The sequence below is a fragment of the Zingiber officinale genome, chromosome 8A (assembly GCF_018446385.1).
Source record: "Zingiber officinale cultivar Zhangliang chromosome 8A, Zo_v1.1, whole genome shotgun sequence".
Taxonomy (NCBI): domain Eukaryota; kingdom Viridiplantae; phylum Streptophyta; class Magnoliopsida; order Zingiberales; family Zingiberaceae; genus Zingiber; species Zingiber officinale.
Window position 1 is genome coordinate 108,386,186 of NC_056000.1, and position 13,676 is coordinate 108,399,861.

At 32.8% G+C, this 13,676-nt stretch overlaps 1 protein-coding gene across 1 annotated transcript; it reads right to left on the reverse strand.

Annotated features, from left to right (window-relative positions):
- Positions 1-4,745: 4,745 nt before the first annotated feature.
- Positions 4,746-9,096, reverse strand: LOC122009921 (venom phosphodiesterase-like). Its single transcript, XM_042566232.1, has one exon. The coding sequence runs from the start codon at positions 9,071-9,073 to the stop codon at positions 7,712-7,714; it is 1,362 nt and encodes a 453-aa protein (XP_042422166.1). The 5' UTR covers positions 9,074-9,096; the 3' UTR covers positions 4,746-7,711.
- Positions 9,097-13,676: the final 4,580 nt, after the last annotated feature.

The following is a 13,676-nucleotide window of genomic DNA, read 5'->3' on the forward strand; positions in this document are numbered from 1 at the left end:
ATAAAGTTAGGTTGACAAGATAATAAAATTAATGGGTAAAACTCCCTCTTACAAATGTTTGAATTTGTATACGTACGTCCACACTATCATGACATACAAAATTCACGGTGCTTTGAGGTATTGGTAAATTTAAATGATATTGTTTGAGGAATCAATATTATTTTATCTTGGTAGATCGTCACCCACATGACGTCCAAGAGAAAGAGAGGAATACAACAGAAGATCAAGAGATCTTTAGCTACAAAGAAAGGTATAACTAATTAATTATTTCCGCTTCAAATTAATTAGTTTGTGTTCTTTGTATGGATCCTGAAATACCAACACAAGAGGCTAGCGATTTTGTGTTTCGGTTTTGTGTTTCGATTTAGTGTTTTGATCTTATGCTTCTATTGAAGTCTCTGTAGTTAAACATAGGGTTACTATAAGAAGTTTAAATATCTAATTTCTTTGAAAGTCTTTGTCTAGGAAGTTGTGGATGATCCCATACCCAAGAAGGTCAAGTGTCTCACCATGTTTAACTTGGAAGTCAATCCTTGAAATAGATATTTAATCAACTCCTGTAACATGGGATGAACTTGGATTAATAATGTTAAATATCGTTTGCAATCCAAGTTTTAACTACTGAAGAACACATGAGTTGAACTTGAAGTAAAATGTTATGTTCCATTTTCAATTCAAGTTTAACTCATGAGGAACACATAGGTTGTTAGGAAAGTTCCGTGCTTGTACAAATTTTTGTACAGGGGAAGCAGAACGGAATTTCGAGTAGCGACCAACAATTGGTATCAGAGCTAGTTTTCAGCCTCTGTGTGTTTAGTTTTCAGTTAAATTATGCACTTTTCATACATAAATTTAAGCAGGATAATAGTAGAATGTGCAAATAGATTAACTCTGTGGTTGTAGGCATCCTAGTTCTAACTATTATGACCCTATTGTGTTTGTGTGTGATTGGACCCTCAGACATGTCGAGGGCATTTTATATGTGTGCATGATTAAAATTATTAAATACAGCAGGAGCTGTATTAGTTTTAGGATTTTGCATTTTTGTTCGATCTAGATTACATGTACATTCCTTCATGGAATATAGGATCGATAAATGTAAAATTTTATTTTGTTGCGGATCGTATCCTTGCGAGGCGTGGTGCTATTTGATGATTAGAGGCGCAGCGGAAAAGGAAGCAAGAAGGACGCAACGACATAAACCCTAGGGCCGACGACCAGAGTTGGCGGCAGCTAGGGTTAGCGGCATACGAAGGACAGCTATGGATGAGGCCATAATAGTTGGAAAATTAGTTTTCATATTTATTGCCTTTTATGCTGTGATGTGTGTGTTGTGCTGTGTGTGTGTGCATGTTAAAATTCCTCGTTTTAAATAACTAAGTGTGAGAGGAATTATTTAAATTCCACGGTCTCCATTACTGGTTTGTAAGTGATGCATTTAAACTTACGCGTTGGCTCTGAGTGCCTTCTTCCACATCGGATGAGTTTGTTTGCGGATCACTAGATCAAACTTCCTTTATGGATGATTATAGGAAGTTATTTAGGTGCGTGCGATCTTCTCCATCTGAAGGGGCACAATCCTATTTAATGGACTAAGTATCAAGTAATGATATACACTTAAACATATTTAATAGTATCCTCCCCATCGGAGTCACTGCTATTATTTGTGTGACCGAAGAAAAATCAACTATTAATTTTATTTATCATAAAGTTAGGTTGACAAGATAATAAAATTAATGGGTAAAACTCCCTCTTGTGTTGGTATTTCAGGATCCATACAAAGAACACAAACTAATTAATTTGAAGCGAAAACAATTAATTAGTTATACATTTCTTTGTAGCTAAAGACCTCTTGATCTTTTGTTGTATTCCTCTCTTTCTCTTGGACGTCGTGTGGACGACGATCTACTAAGATGAAATCTACCTAAACAACTTATTTTAAAATCTCTGTTAATAATACATCATCTTAGTACTAAAGGAGAAATACACTTATATCCAAATACAAAAATAACTTAAAACTAATAATACGATTTTGTAGTCAAATATATACTCCCCAATAATAGAGAGGAAATCAACTCCGACAACACAAACCAAGAAGAAGGCCCAATAGGCCTATTTTCCAAGCCAAACCCAAAGTTGAACCTAAGAAAAAATATTATTTAATAAAGAGTTGAGAAAAGAAACCATATCTAAATAAAGATAAACATGTTCGACTGTTTAAGCCAAAGGAAACCTATGCAAACATCATCATTTATTTCACATGTAATGAACCTAGACACACGTCATCAACCTACCCAACTAAGAAAAACTTATATACTAAGGAAACAAAAATGAGTAACATGTATTAATTTGGATTTAGTAGAAGTTCAATTAGATGTATCAGATATTTCGTCTATCTACTCCATTGTATCAATCAATGATATAGAAGAAATCTCATCTTCTTTATATTACAAATTAATCAATTACTTCCTACATACCCCTTCTATGATAACTAAGAAATATGGTTTGTATCATGACTATAGTAATAATCCTACAACTAACTTAGAAGAGCAATGAGATGATATGTTTCTATCAGAGGATATAGATCTGATGTTTGAACAGGTTTCACCTCTAAACACCACACCTATAAGACTAGACATGCCTCAATGCCCTCATGATTGGAACTTAAAATAGGAATAAATAATGTTCCATGTTTTCTATGTGGCTTTTATCCTACCATAGTTAGACGAGGTACATGCAAACTTTGTCAATGACAAATTTATAACTTATGTCTAGAACAAACTTTTGCTAATTCCATACTCATAACAACTCACATCAAAAGCAATACCAGAAGCAATACCAAAAACACACTTCTTGAAAAAAGAGTTTCTGTCTTAGAAGCTCGACTTAACCTTCTAAAAGCTGAGCTCGATAGCCTTAAGCCCCCAATAGCCTTCACTTCACAAGATAATAAAGGAAAAGGTGTAATGATTACTAAACCTAATCCAGATATTGATATGGTTTTTATCAAAACACCTAGTATTGTAATACTGGTAGGACCATATATATACGAGTTTGATATTTAGTAAACATCCATGTCTATGAATTTATCCTTCATGCCTTCCTTGATAGTGGAGCTACAAACTCCATGATCGATGAAGCTACTATTTTAGATATTTTACCACTAGATCTTATCAAAACTGCTATACAACATTTGGTTAGTACTCACTTTGATGGACAAAAATAATCTTGTACTAATTTTGTTACCAATATACACTTATGATTCTACAACTTTGATACTTATAGTACTCCTCTCTCTCTCTCTATATATATATATCTTATGGTGCTCACCTTGTTAGCACCAAATATTTTTTTTAGAGCTTGGGATTTAGAAGTTAGGATATAGTCTTTAGTGTTTAGGATTTGAGTTATAGTATTAAAGTTAAAGAAATTTAAAAAAATAAAAAAAAATTACACATGGTACTCACAAAATATATATATGACTCATCTCCTTCGCATACACAAGACACACACAGGAGTCTAGCAAGATAACAAATTTGTGTGTGTGTATATATACACACACATATATATACCCTACCGCGTGCACGCCTAATTTTTTTTACACTTAATACAATAACTCAATCCATAAATCCTAAAGGTAAAATCCTAAATGACATAACTGTAAGCTAAAAGAAAAAAAATAAAAAACTTGAAATGAGCAATATATATATACACTACGGTGAGATATTTTAAGTGGTTAATCAAACATCTAAGATTTAAATCTTACCTACACACTATATGAATTTTCTTCTAATATGATGACAAATGTAAGGACGTTGGCTGCTTGGATAAACCTCTCGAGTGATTTCTAATTTACTTTAATTGTCAGTGGAAAACTTCGATAAAATTAAACTAATCACTTCCAAAATTAATCGATTTAAAAATTAGATACCTAGATTAAAAAAATATTATAATATATAGTAATTCTACTTAAACTTATTATAATATATAACAATTTTATTTCAAAATTATTACAACATATAATAATTTTGAATAAACAATCATAAGTGTAGAAATTTTAAATAAATTATTTTAAAAATAAAAATATTTTTGATAAAAAGTAAAATGAAATATTATTTTGATATTTTAAAAAATTAAAATGTCTTTGACAAAATGAATAATAAAAGGCACCTTTTAACTTTTGCCTAAATAATGATTGTGATACTAAAGTTTGATATCCATCTTTGATCTTTTATGTAACTTTTGCCTAAATAATTATTATTGCATCATAGCCCGGAGATAATGGTGTAATAATTCAGCCCTCCAACGGATCATTAAAGAGCCTAGATTCAAGTTTCAACTGTGAGACACTAAAAGGATTTTTCCTCTGATGAGAAACGGATCTTAAAATATGTCATTTGGATGAACTTCCAAGAGTTCTTCCTAATTTACTCCGGTAATCGGTAAAAAAATTTTATGAGATTAGACCGATCATCTAAAATTAATCGATTCAGAGAGCTGGATATCGATGCCAATTAAAAAAAATAAATAATAATAAAAAATGTTAGCATCAAAGCAACTTCGTGCTGCTTCATACAGCATCACATTGAGACAAAGCTTACTCGAGATGCATATATTGACATACAAGCAACTCTAAAACAGATTGAAAACAAACAATAAAATCTGTCACAAACTCAATTGAATAAACTAAACATACACACACCTTGCTTATCTTTTCTGATCACAAAGAAGTTGCAGGCAAGCCATACTAGAGAATATGATCATCAGATTAACCATCGGTGATGCAATACCAATTTAGATGTTCTTTACCTTCCTAGTGATTGTAAACATTGACAATAATGTGTATTAGCTTTCCCTCAGGGGAAAAAAATGGTGTGGGAGACCAAACCTTTGATATGTGATGTAGCTCACGTACTACCTCGACGACATCAAGTGTTGTCTCAATTACTTGAAGTTGGCCAAAAGTATCTTATCCTGGAACTGAACTAGATTTATCGGTATGTGGTATTCATGCTGCACATGAAAAATATACCTTTAGGAAGTTGGCATAGAGACACTTTGATGTAGTAACTCCAGCCATATCTGCAAATCCACTGCACACTCCCGTTCAAGCCACAGATCTAAATTGCACCTTGCATTCCCCTGATGCTTGTAAAATATTTATTAATGCACAACATTACTTTCAGAAAATTTACCTTGTACTTACCGAATGCAGATGAAGCAATTGAAGTAGGCGAGGAAAGTGTGCTAATCCAAGCAACATCAGATTGATATACAACAACAACAACATACAACAACCAAGCTTTTTCCCAACATCAGATTGATATAAGATTAAAAGATTTTTTTTTTTGACAAATTAGCAAAAGTATTCAACAAGAAAAAACAGGAAAGAGAACATAGAAAACCATGGACTTCAATGATCATCAAAATGGAAAAAAGGCAGTCATAGGTTCCATAAAGTAATGTTGATGTATGAGTAGTTTCCTTTTCAACCCAAAAATAGAAACAAAGTTTTCATTTGTGCATATTTTTATTTACCTCCCCCTGTAAATATTTATATATCTAAACAAAATTTGATCTTGTAAGGCCAATTTGCTCCAAAAACAATGACAACTTGCTAAAATGGGTACAGGAGGACTTAAACTCAACAAAATAATCATGATACAGTTTCAAATTTGATAGTGTTGACACTAAAAGTCAGTGAATCAATCAGAGCAACCAATTCATGCAGTAATAACGTCAGAACGAGGTGTGAGCAAAATGGAACTAGTTATCATTGTGTCAAATTGCAACCAGTTAATTTGATGAAAACAAACTGAAGCTAGCAAGTTTGAGGTTCACAAAGAGATTTGTGGAGCACATTAAATTGTTGTCAAAGAGATCAATGTTGCATTGACATGGATATCACCAATAGAATAGGATTCTATATGTTATGCAAAAGGGCATTAAAACAAACAGCATATTGGTTTTAAGTTTACATCCTAGTATCCTATTATTAAACTATGGCAATTCTGAGGATGAGCCAAGGATATAATCAACAAGATTTACTTGTCATTTTCTCAGGGATGATTTTATATTGACTATAAACTAAATTAGTGAGTAAGATGGGGATAAATTTCAGCGAATTCAAATATTATTCACAGGCTTGGCTTGCCAAAAACTATCATAATTTAATATGTACAATCTTTATTGGAAGTGAGTCAAGACGAATAAAATTATGAGCAAAACATCTTGTTATACACAAGTCAATGACAGATGAAAAAATATTTGGAAGACAATCTTTGAGATTGGTGTGATGATGCTATCAACAATTTGGTGTATAACGATCACATAGAAACAGTACATACATAATTTCTTATGACGAATGTGCATTTGGCACTATTGCTGCTTGAAATAATAGTGTAGTACTTTTGCATATGAAGATAAATGAAAATCTAGATGAGGAGGATGATGGCCATCCATGTAATTGGAGTTAATAGATCTTGATGAGATATTATGGGAACATAGGATAGAATCCTAGCACAAAGGTAAAAGCAGCTTTGTTGTATGATAAAGAAGTTGCAGTTGAGTAGGGAGAAAGGGAGAAAGACAATTTGACCAATTCACAATTATTGACACTAAGTACCCATGATATGAGAATATTTTCATCAAATTGGGAAGCATCATTTAGCTGTTGGATGCATGGTTTGACATTGTGTCTATTGATTGATTAACTTAAATGGAAAATAATACCGTGGTTGATCAAGTGATAAATATTTAAAAAGAATATATCCAAAGTATGAGAAGAAAAAACTTAATTGAGGCAAAAAATGAGTTGTGATAACTAGATAAAGCATATTCAACATTAAAAATATTGTTGCCAACTAAACCTGCAAGTGATGCAGATTAGGAATAAGATTCAGATTTTAAATTTCGAATTTAGATTTCAGTTGTTTGGTAATTAGTCAAGTTATTTGATAATTAGACTTAGTTTGTTATACGACTGAATCTCCAGATTTACTTATTTGTTTGGTAGTTTTGGTAGGAATGAGTCTATAAAAGTCTCAGTATTTCATGTAAAATTCAGTTTTCAATTAATAAGATTTCCATTATGTGTGACTCTTTCTCTAGGTGAGATAGCCATCCTTTTGCTTTATCAATCTCATCCCAAATTTTTGTGTGATTTGGGAGTTTGATTTTGGTGCTACATCAGCAAGACTTGTTGGTCTTGCTTACACAGGCCATATTATACAAAGACTAAATGTTAGACTTCCTACCAACCAGGGCTTAACTGCAATTGACATTTTTGTTGATTTACTTTTGTTACATTTTGTTTGCCTTTAGTTTAATTAGTCTGGAATGAACTTAAACAATCCAAACGAGTGTGATTCCTTTCTTTGTCAATCATCTTTCTAGAAGAATTGTTATAGTTTAAGTTGTTTGAGAAATTCAGAGCACTCAGAGATCAAGGACAGATAAAGAAAATACAGCAAACTAGTTAGAAGTATTCCAATGATAAATAGTATGGAACCAAGTACTTAACAAACATCTACCAACAGCAACATCTAAAGATGAAAGATCATAACTATACCCAACTAAATTCAAATACAATGAAGTAACTTAAGCAATTAACTGCCTGTATCATCAGTTAGATTTGATACTCATCATAGTGATTGCAAGCTCATTGGCATAGCATTAATAGCGCAATAAGACAATTTCCCCAGCATGTTGGTTAAGAACTTGGCAAGAGTACAGAATTAGGGAAAGAAACTGACCCATTATTTGGAGCACCTTTTACCTTGAGAATGCTTGTGATCAGGTTGTATATCTCAACATTCTCAAATGAAGGTATCTTTCTGCCTCTTTCAAATTGTGGCCCATGAGCCAAGAAGATTGTCCTCATCGAGAAGTAGGCATTGTCATAGCCATGAGCTCCATTGCATTCGCAAATATCAGTTCTTTTTGGCGAAACCTTGTACCCTTCAGCCAATAAGCCAATTACTGGTGGAATCCTGTAGCTCTCAGAGTAATGTAGCCGAGCAGGCAAATCCTCCTTCAAGAACATCTTGAGGTACTTTCCATTCTCGATTTTGCCTGAATTTAGCACTTGGTTCATTTTGGTCACAACATCCCATGACGAAACATTTGCAGGAGGCCAGATTGAGAGCAAAGGACTATAGGACCGTATCCAACTCTCTGAAATTGTGATTTCTGGAAAGAAATCATCGAGAAATATTTGTTTGTTAGCACAATTGCCCACCATCCCATGATCACCTACTAGAATCAATGTCACATCCTCAAATATCCCCCTTTTCGTCAACCCGGAGATCAATCTCCCTATCATCCGATCAATCCGAGTGACTGCCTCAGTGATCTGTGGATGGTCCGGCCCCACGACGTGCCCTTGTGAATCGGGATCCTCGAAGTAGAGCGCAATGAAAGCAGGCATCTCGTCATCGGATAGATCGAAGTACCCCAACACGGTATCAACCCTTTCCTCGAAGGGCACTGACCCGTTGTACTTAGGGCAGAATTTGGAAGGGCATGCCCAAGAGCCTTTAATGACCTCCGATCCCGGCCAGAAGTAGACGGCGGCGTTGTAACCATGGGAGGTCACGGTCTCCCAGATAGGTTCCCCGAGCCACCACTTAGGTTCGTGGTTATTCACCGTGAACCAGTCGCCGGACACGGGATCAACGAAGTAGTTGTGGATGATCCCGTGGTGGGCAGGGTAGAGGCCGGTGGCGATGGAGTAGTGGTTAGGGAAGGTGGCGGTGGGGAAGACGGGAATGAGACCCTCCTCGGCCTCTGTGCCGCCGGCAATAAGGCGGTGAATGTTGGGAGTAGAGGTCTTGAACTGGTACCCGAAGCGGAATCCGTCGGAGGAAACGAGGAGGATGACGGGGCGAGCGAGCTTGGAGAGCGGCCGAGACCCGGAGGGGCTGGATCCCATGCCATAGGAGAGGAAGACATAAGCGACCACGAGGAAGAAAAGGACCCAAAAGGAAATTTGGGCACTTCTGGCCGGAGGCGGAGCGGCGCGGCGGATCAAGGGCGAGGTGGGGGCTTCGTCTGCTGCTGCTCCGAAATCCATGTAGGCGGAAGCGGAGGAGGAAGAGGAGGGAGGAGAAGATCTCTGAGTCGCCGTCGACGACAATGGATAGGCAATAGGGGGTCGTCTGTCTCAAGCACATTTAACCCCCTTTTCTATGATGAATGGGTATTATAATATCTAGTAGTCGTCCGTGATTTACTTTCTTCATTCTCAATAACCATGAGATGATCATCTTAGGGTGATCCTTTTGTCAACGGATGCTCCTATTATACTTGTAGTCTATGAAGGAGGAGAACCAACTATGTAGCATCTACATCGATAATTCAAGCATTGTATACGTCATTAGTCCGATCCTTTGTAGGAACTACCCGTAATAATGAATTTGCAAAATGGATCAATTTATCATAAAGAGATTCGTTGTTCCTGACCCTGCTTCACTTTAATTGCTATTTGAACAAAAAGATCACAATAAACTTTTGGTAAAAGTTATGTCTTTGTTGATCTTGAGACGGATTGGAGGGGGCGCTGGGGATGAACGTATTCATCTTTTTATCATAAAGTAGATATTATAATGTCCACTCATAAAAGAGATGAGAGAAAATTTTCAAAGGTTTAAATATTTTTGAACACTCTCTCTTAATTTTTTTAATATATTTTTTATTTTTAAATTATAAAATTTTTAATATTATTTAAAAAATTAATAAAAAGAATGAATAAGTGGATGATGAAACCCTAAATAATGAATGTTAATGTTAAAAAAAAATATGAGTGAAAAAGATATATTATTATAATGTATATAATAGTAGATCTCATATTTTTTTTATGAGACGATGAATATTATAATGAATTAACATTGTGGATACTTTGATAGATACCTAGTTGTCAACTGTCAACCACTTCTGTTCCATGTTAGAATCGAACAATTTTTCAATAATGAAAAGTGATAATTAATTGACACCTATCTATAATTAGCTACTTCGAACGAGGTCCTCCTCACTTTTAAACCAAATTAGAAAATTAACTGAAAAATAGGAATAATGTTTTCACTGTTTCGGCAAAATTTCCTAAAGCAGTACCTTAAATTCTTTCATTTTTTTATTTTCAAATCTCACCCCTAGTTTGGAATTTCATAAAGGATTCATTTTTTCTTTTTCTTTTTCTAACCCGAAATGCCCTCCGGTTTACAAAATTTATTTTTTTAAAAAAATTACTTTTAGTGTTGAGATTTGGTTAATTTAAATGAACGTCTATTGGTAAACGCGGTGTCTATGTAAAAAAACCTTGTTAATTAAAATAAAATATTTTGGTTTATAAAGTAGTTTAATAAAAAAAATATTATATGAGTTTTTGTTTTAAATTTTTGAGAGTTGAATTTTTATCATTTTAAATAAATAAAAATATTAATGATTTCATATTAAAATTGCCACGTGAAAATAAATAATTGATCACGTGAAAATGAAAAGTCCGTTTGTGGTCTTGGAATATACATTTGATCGAGGTAACGCTATGTATCGTATACTTTTAACGGGTGATCTACTTACCAAATAGTTCAAATTAGTTTTTAAAATTTATTTAATAAAATCAATTTTTTACTAAATAATGTAGGTAAGTTTTTTAAATTATCAAATCATATAGGATAGTTTTAAAATTATTAAATTACGTATTTAATTTTTATTTTATCCCATTTTATTTTATCCCTATCAATCAATTGAACAAATCAATTGACTAATTTATTTATTATTATTTTTTTAATCAAAGTTAATTTTAGATAAAATTAGTTGATGACCTCAATGATCTTGGATTGATATGAAACTAGTTCTTATGTATTCGACTATATCTCTTGATTATATCCATGTCATCAAATGTTAATTTGACTCAATATATTAAGAGCAATGATTTTTTGAACATAAATGTATTTGAAAATTTTAATTCGTGTTCAAAAACTCATTGCTTTCAATATATTGAGACAAATTGGTATTTGAGAGCATAAATATAATTAGGAGAGGTAGAACAACACATAAGAATTAGTTTCATATCAATCCAAGGTAGGGGTGCAAATGAGTCGAGCCGTTTATAAGCTGCTCGTGAGCGGCTCGGTCAAAGCTTGACCCGAGCTCGAATTTGATCGAACTCGAGCTAGCTCGTTTAACATTCAAGTCAAGCTCGAGCTCATTTAACACTGGCTCAAGGGCTCGTCGAATCTTGTTAAGCCAGGTTAATTTAATATTTTAATAATTAAAATTATTATTACTTTTAAAATAAAGAATAACTTAAGGAGAGTTTATGGTTAGAATATGTCATTTAATGTATTTAAGATCCACGGTTCGAATCCCACTTACATAGGTTTTTAATTTATTTTTCTAAGTCAGGCTTAAGCTTAACTCGAGCTAAAACTCACAAACTTGATCGAGCTTAAGTTGAGCCTCTATAGTTTTTTGATGTCAATTTAATCTAATATATTGAGAGCAATAATTTTTTGAATACAAAAATATTTTAAAAATTTAATTCGTATTCAAAAAATTATTACTCTCGATATATTGAGTTAAATTAGAACTAGTTTCATGTCAATCCGAGATCATTTGGTCCATCAACTAATTTTGTCCAAAATTAGCTATGAAACTAGTTTCATGTCAATCCGAGATCATTTGGTCATCAACTGATTTTGTCCAAAATTGGCTGATGGACCAAATGATCTCGTGACATTAAACTAATTTCTATGTATTCATCTACCCCTCCTAATTATATCTATGCCTTCAAAAGTCAATTTGACCCAATATGTTGAGAGCAATAATTTTTTGAACAAGAAAATATTTAAAAAATTTAATTCATGTTTAAAAAATCATTACTCTCAATATATTGAGTCAAATTGGAGTTTGAAGGCATGCATATAATCAGGAGAGCTAGATGAATACATAAGAACTAATTTCATATCAATCCAAAGTCATTTGGTCAATATATTGAGAGCAATGATTCATGTTCAAAAAATCATTACTCATAATACATTAGGTCAAATTAATGTTTGAGGGATTATATATAATTAGGAGATGTAGATTAATATATAGGAACTTGTTTCATATCAATTCGAGGTCATTTGGTCCATCAGTTAGTTTTGGGAAAAATCGACTAATCGACTAATGAATTTAATTTTTATATGTTTGTCTACCTCTCTTGATTATTTCCATGCTCTCAAACATTAATTTGACACAATATATTGAGAGTAATGATTTTTTGAACACGAATTAATTTTTCAAATATATTCATGTTTAAAATATCATTGCTCTCAATATATTAAGTTAAATTAACGTTTTAGGGTATGAATATAATTAGGAGAGATAGACGAACACATAGGAACTAGTTTTATGTCAATTCGTAGTCATTTGGTTCGTCAACCAATTTTGTCTAAAATTGGCTGATGGACCAAATGACCTCGGATTGATATGAAACTAGTTCCTATTTAATCATCTACCTCTTCTGATTCTATTTGTGTACTCAAATATCAATTTCACCTAATATATTGAGAGTCATGATTTTTTGAACATGAATATATTTGAAAATTTTAATTCGTGTTCAAAAAGTCACTGCTTTTAATATATTAGGGTCAAAATGATGTTTGAGGGCATGTATATAATTAAGAGAGATAGACGAACACATAAGAACTACTTTTATGTCAATTCGAGGTTGTTTGATCTATTAGTCGATTTTGGCCAAAACTAGTTGATGGACCAAATGACGTTGGATTGACATGAAACTAGATCATATGTGTTCAGCTAGTTCTCTTAATTATATCCACACCCTCAAACATCAATTTGCCTAATATATTGCGAGCAATGATTTTTGAACATGAATTAAATTTTTTAAATATTTTCGTGTTCAAAAAATCATTGCTCTCAATTTATTAGGTCAAATTGACGTTTGAGGATATGAATATAATCAAGAGAAGTAGACGAACACATAAGGACTAGTTTTATATCAATCCGAGATCATTTAGTTCATCAGTTGATTTTGAACAAAATTAGCTGATGGACCAAATGACCCCGGATTGACATAAAACTAGTTTTTATGTATTCATCTATCTCTTCTGATTGTATCCATTCCCTCATATACCAATTCGACCCAATATATTAAGAACAATGATTTTTTAAACATGAATTAAAATTTTCAAATGCATTGTGTTCAAAAAATCATTGTTTTTAATATATTGAGTCAAATTAAAATTTGAGGGTATGGATAAAATCTGGAGAGATAGCTGAATATATAGGAACTAGTTTCATATCAATTCGAAATCATTTTATCTATCAACTAATTTTACCTACAATCGATTTTGATAAAAAAAAAGCAACCGATTTATAAAATCAGTCAATTGATTAAAAAAAATCAGTCAACTAATTTATTTAAAATTTTGACATTTCGACATATAGTAAAATCGATTCGACTGATAAAAAAATTAATCGATTGATAGGAGTAAAATGAAAAATAAGTACATGATTTGATAATTTTAAAACTATTCTATGCGATTTGATAATTTTAAAAATTTACTTACATAATTCGGTAAAATGCTGAGAAAATATTTATATAATTTATTGTAATACTTTAACACATATACCTACAATTTTATCTCTAAATGAAACAGAAAGGTATCTTT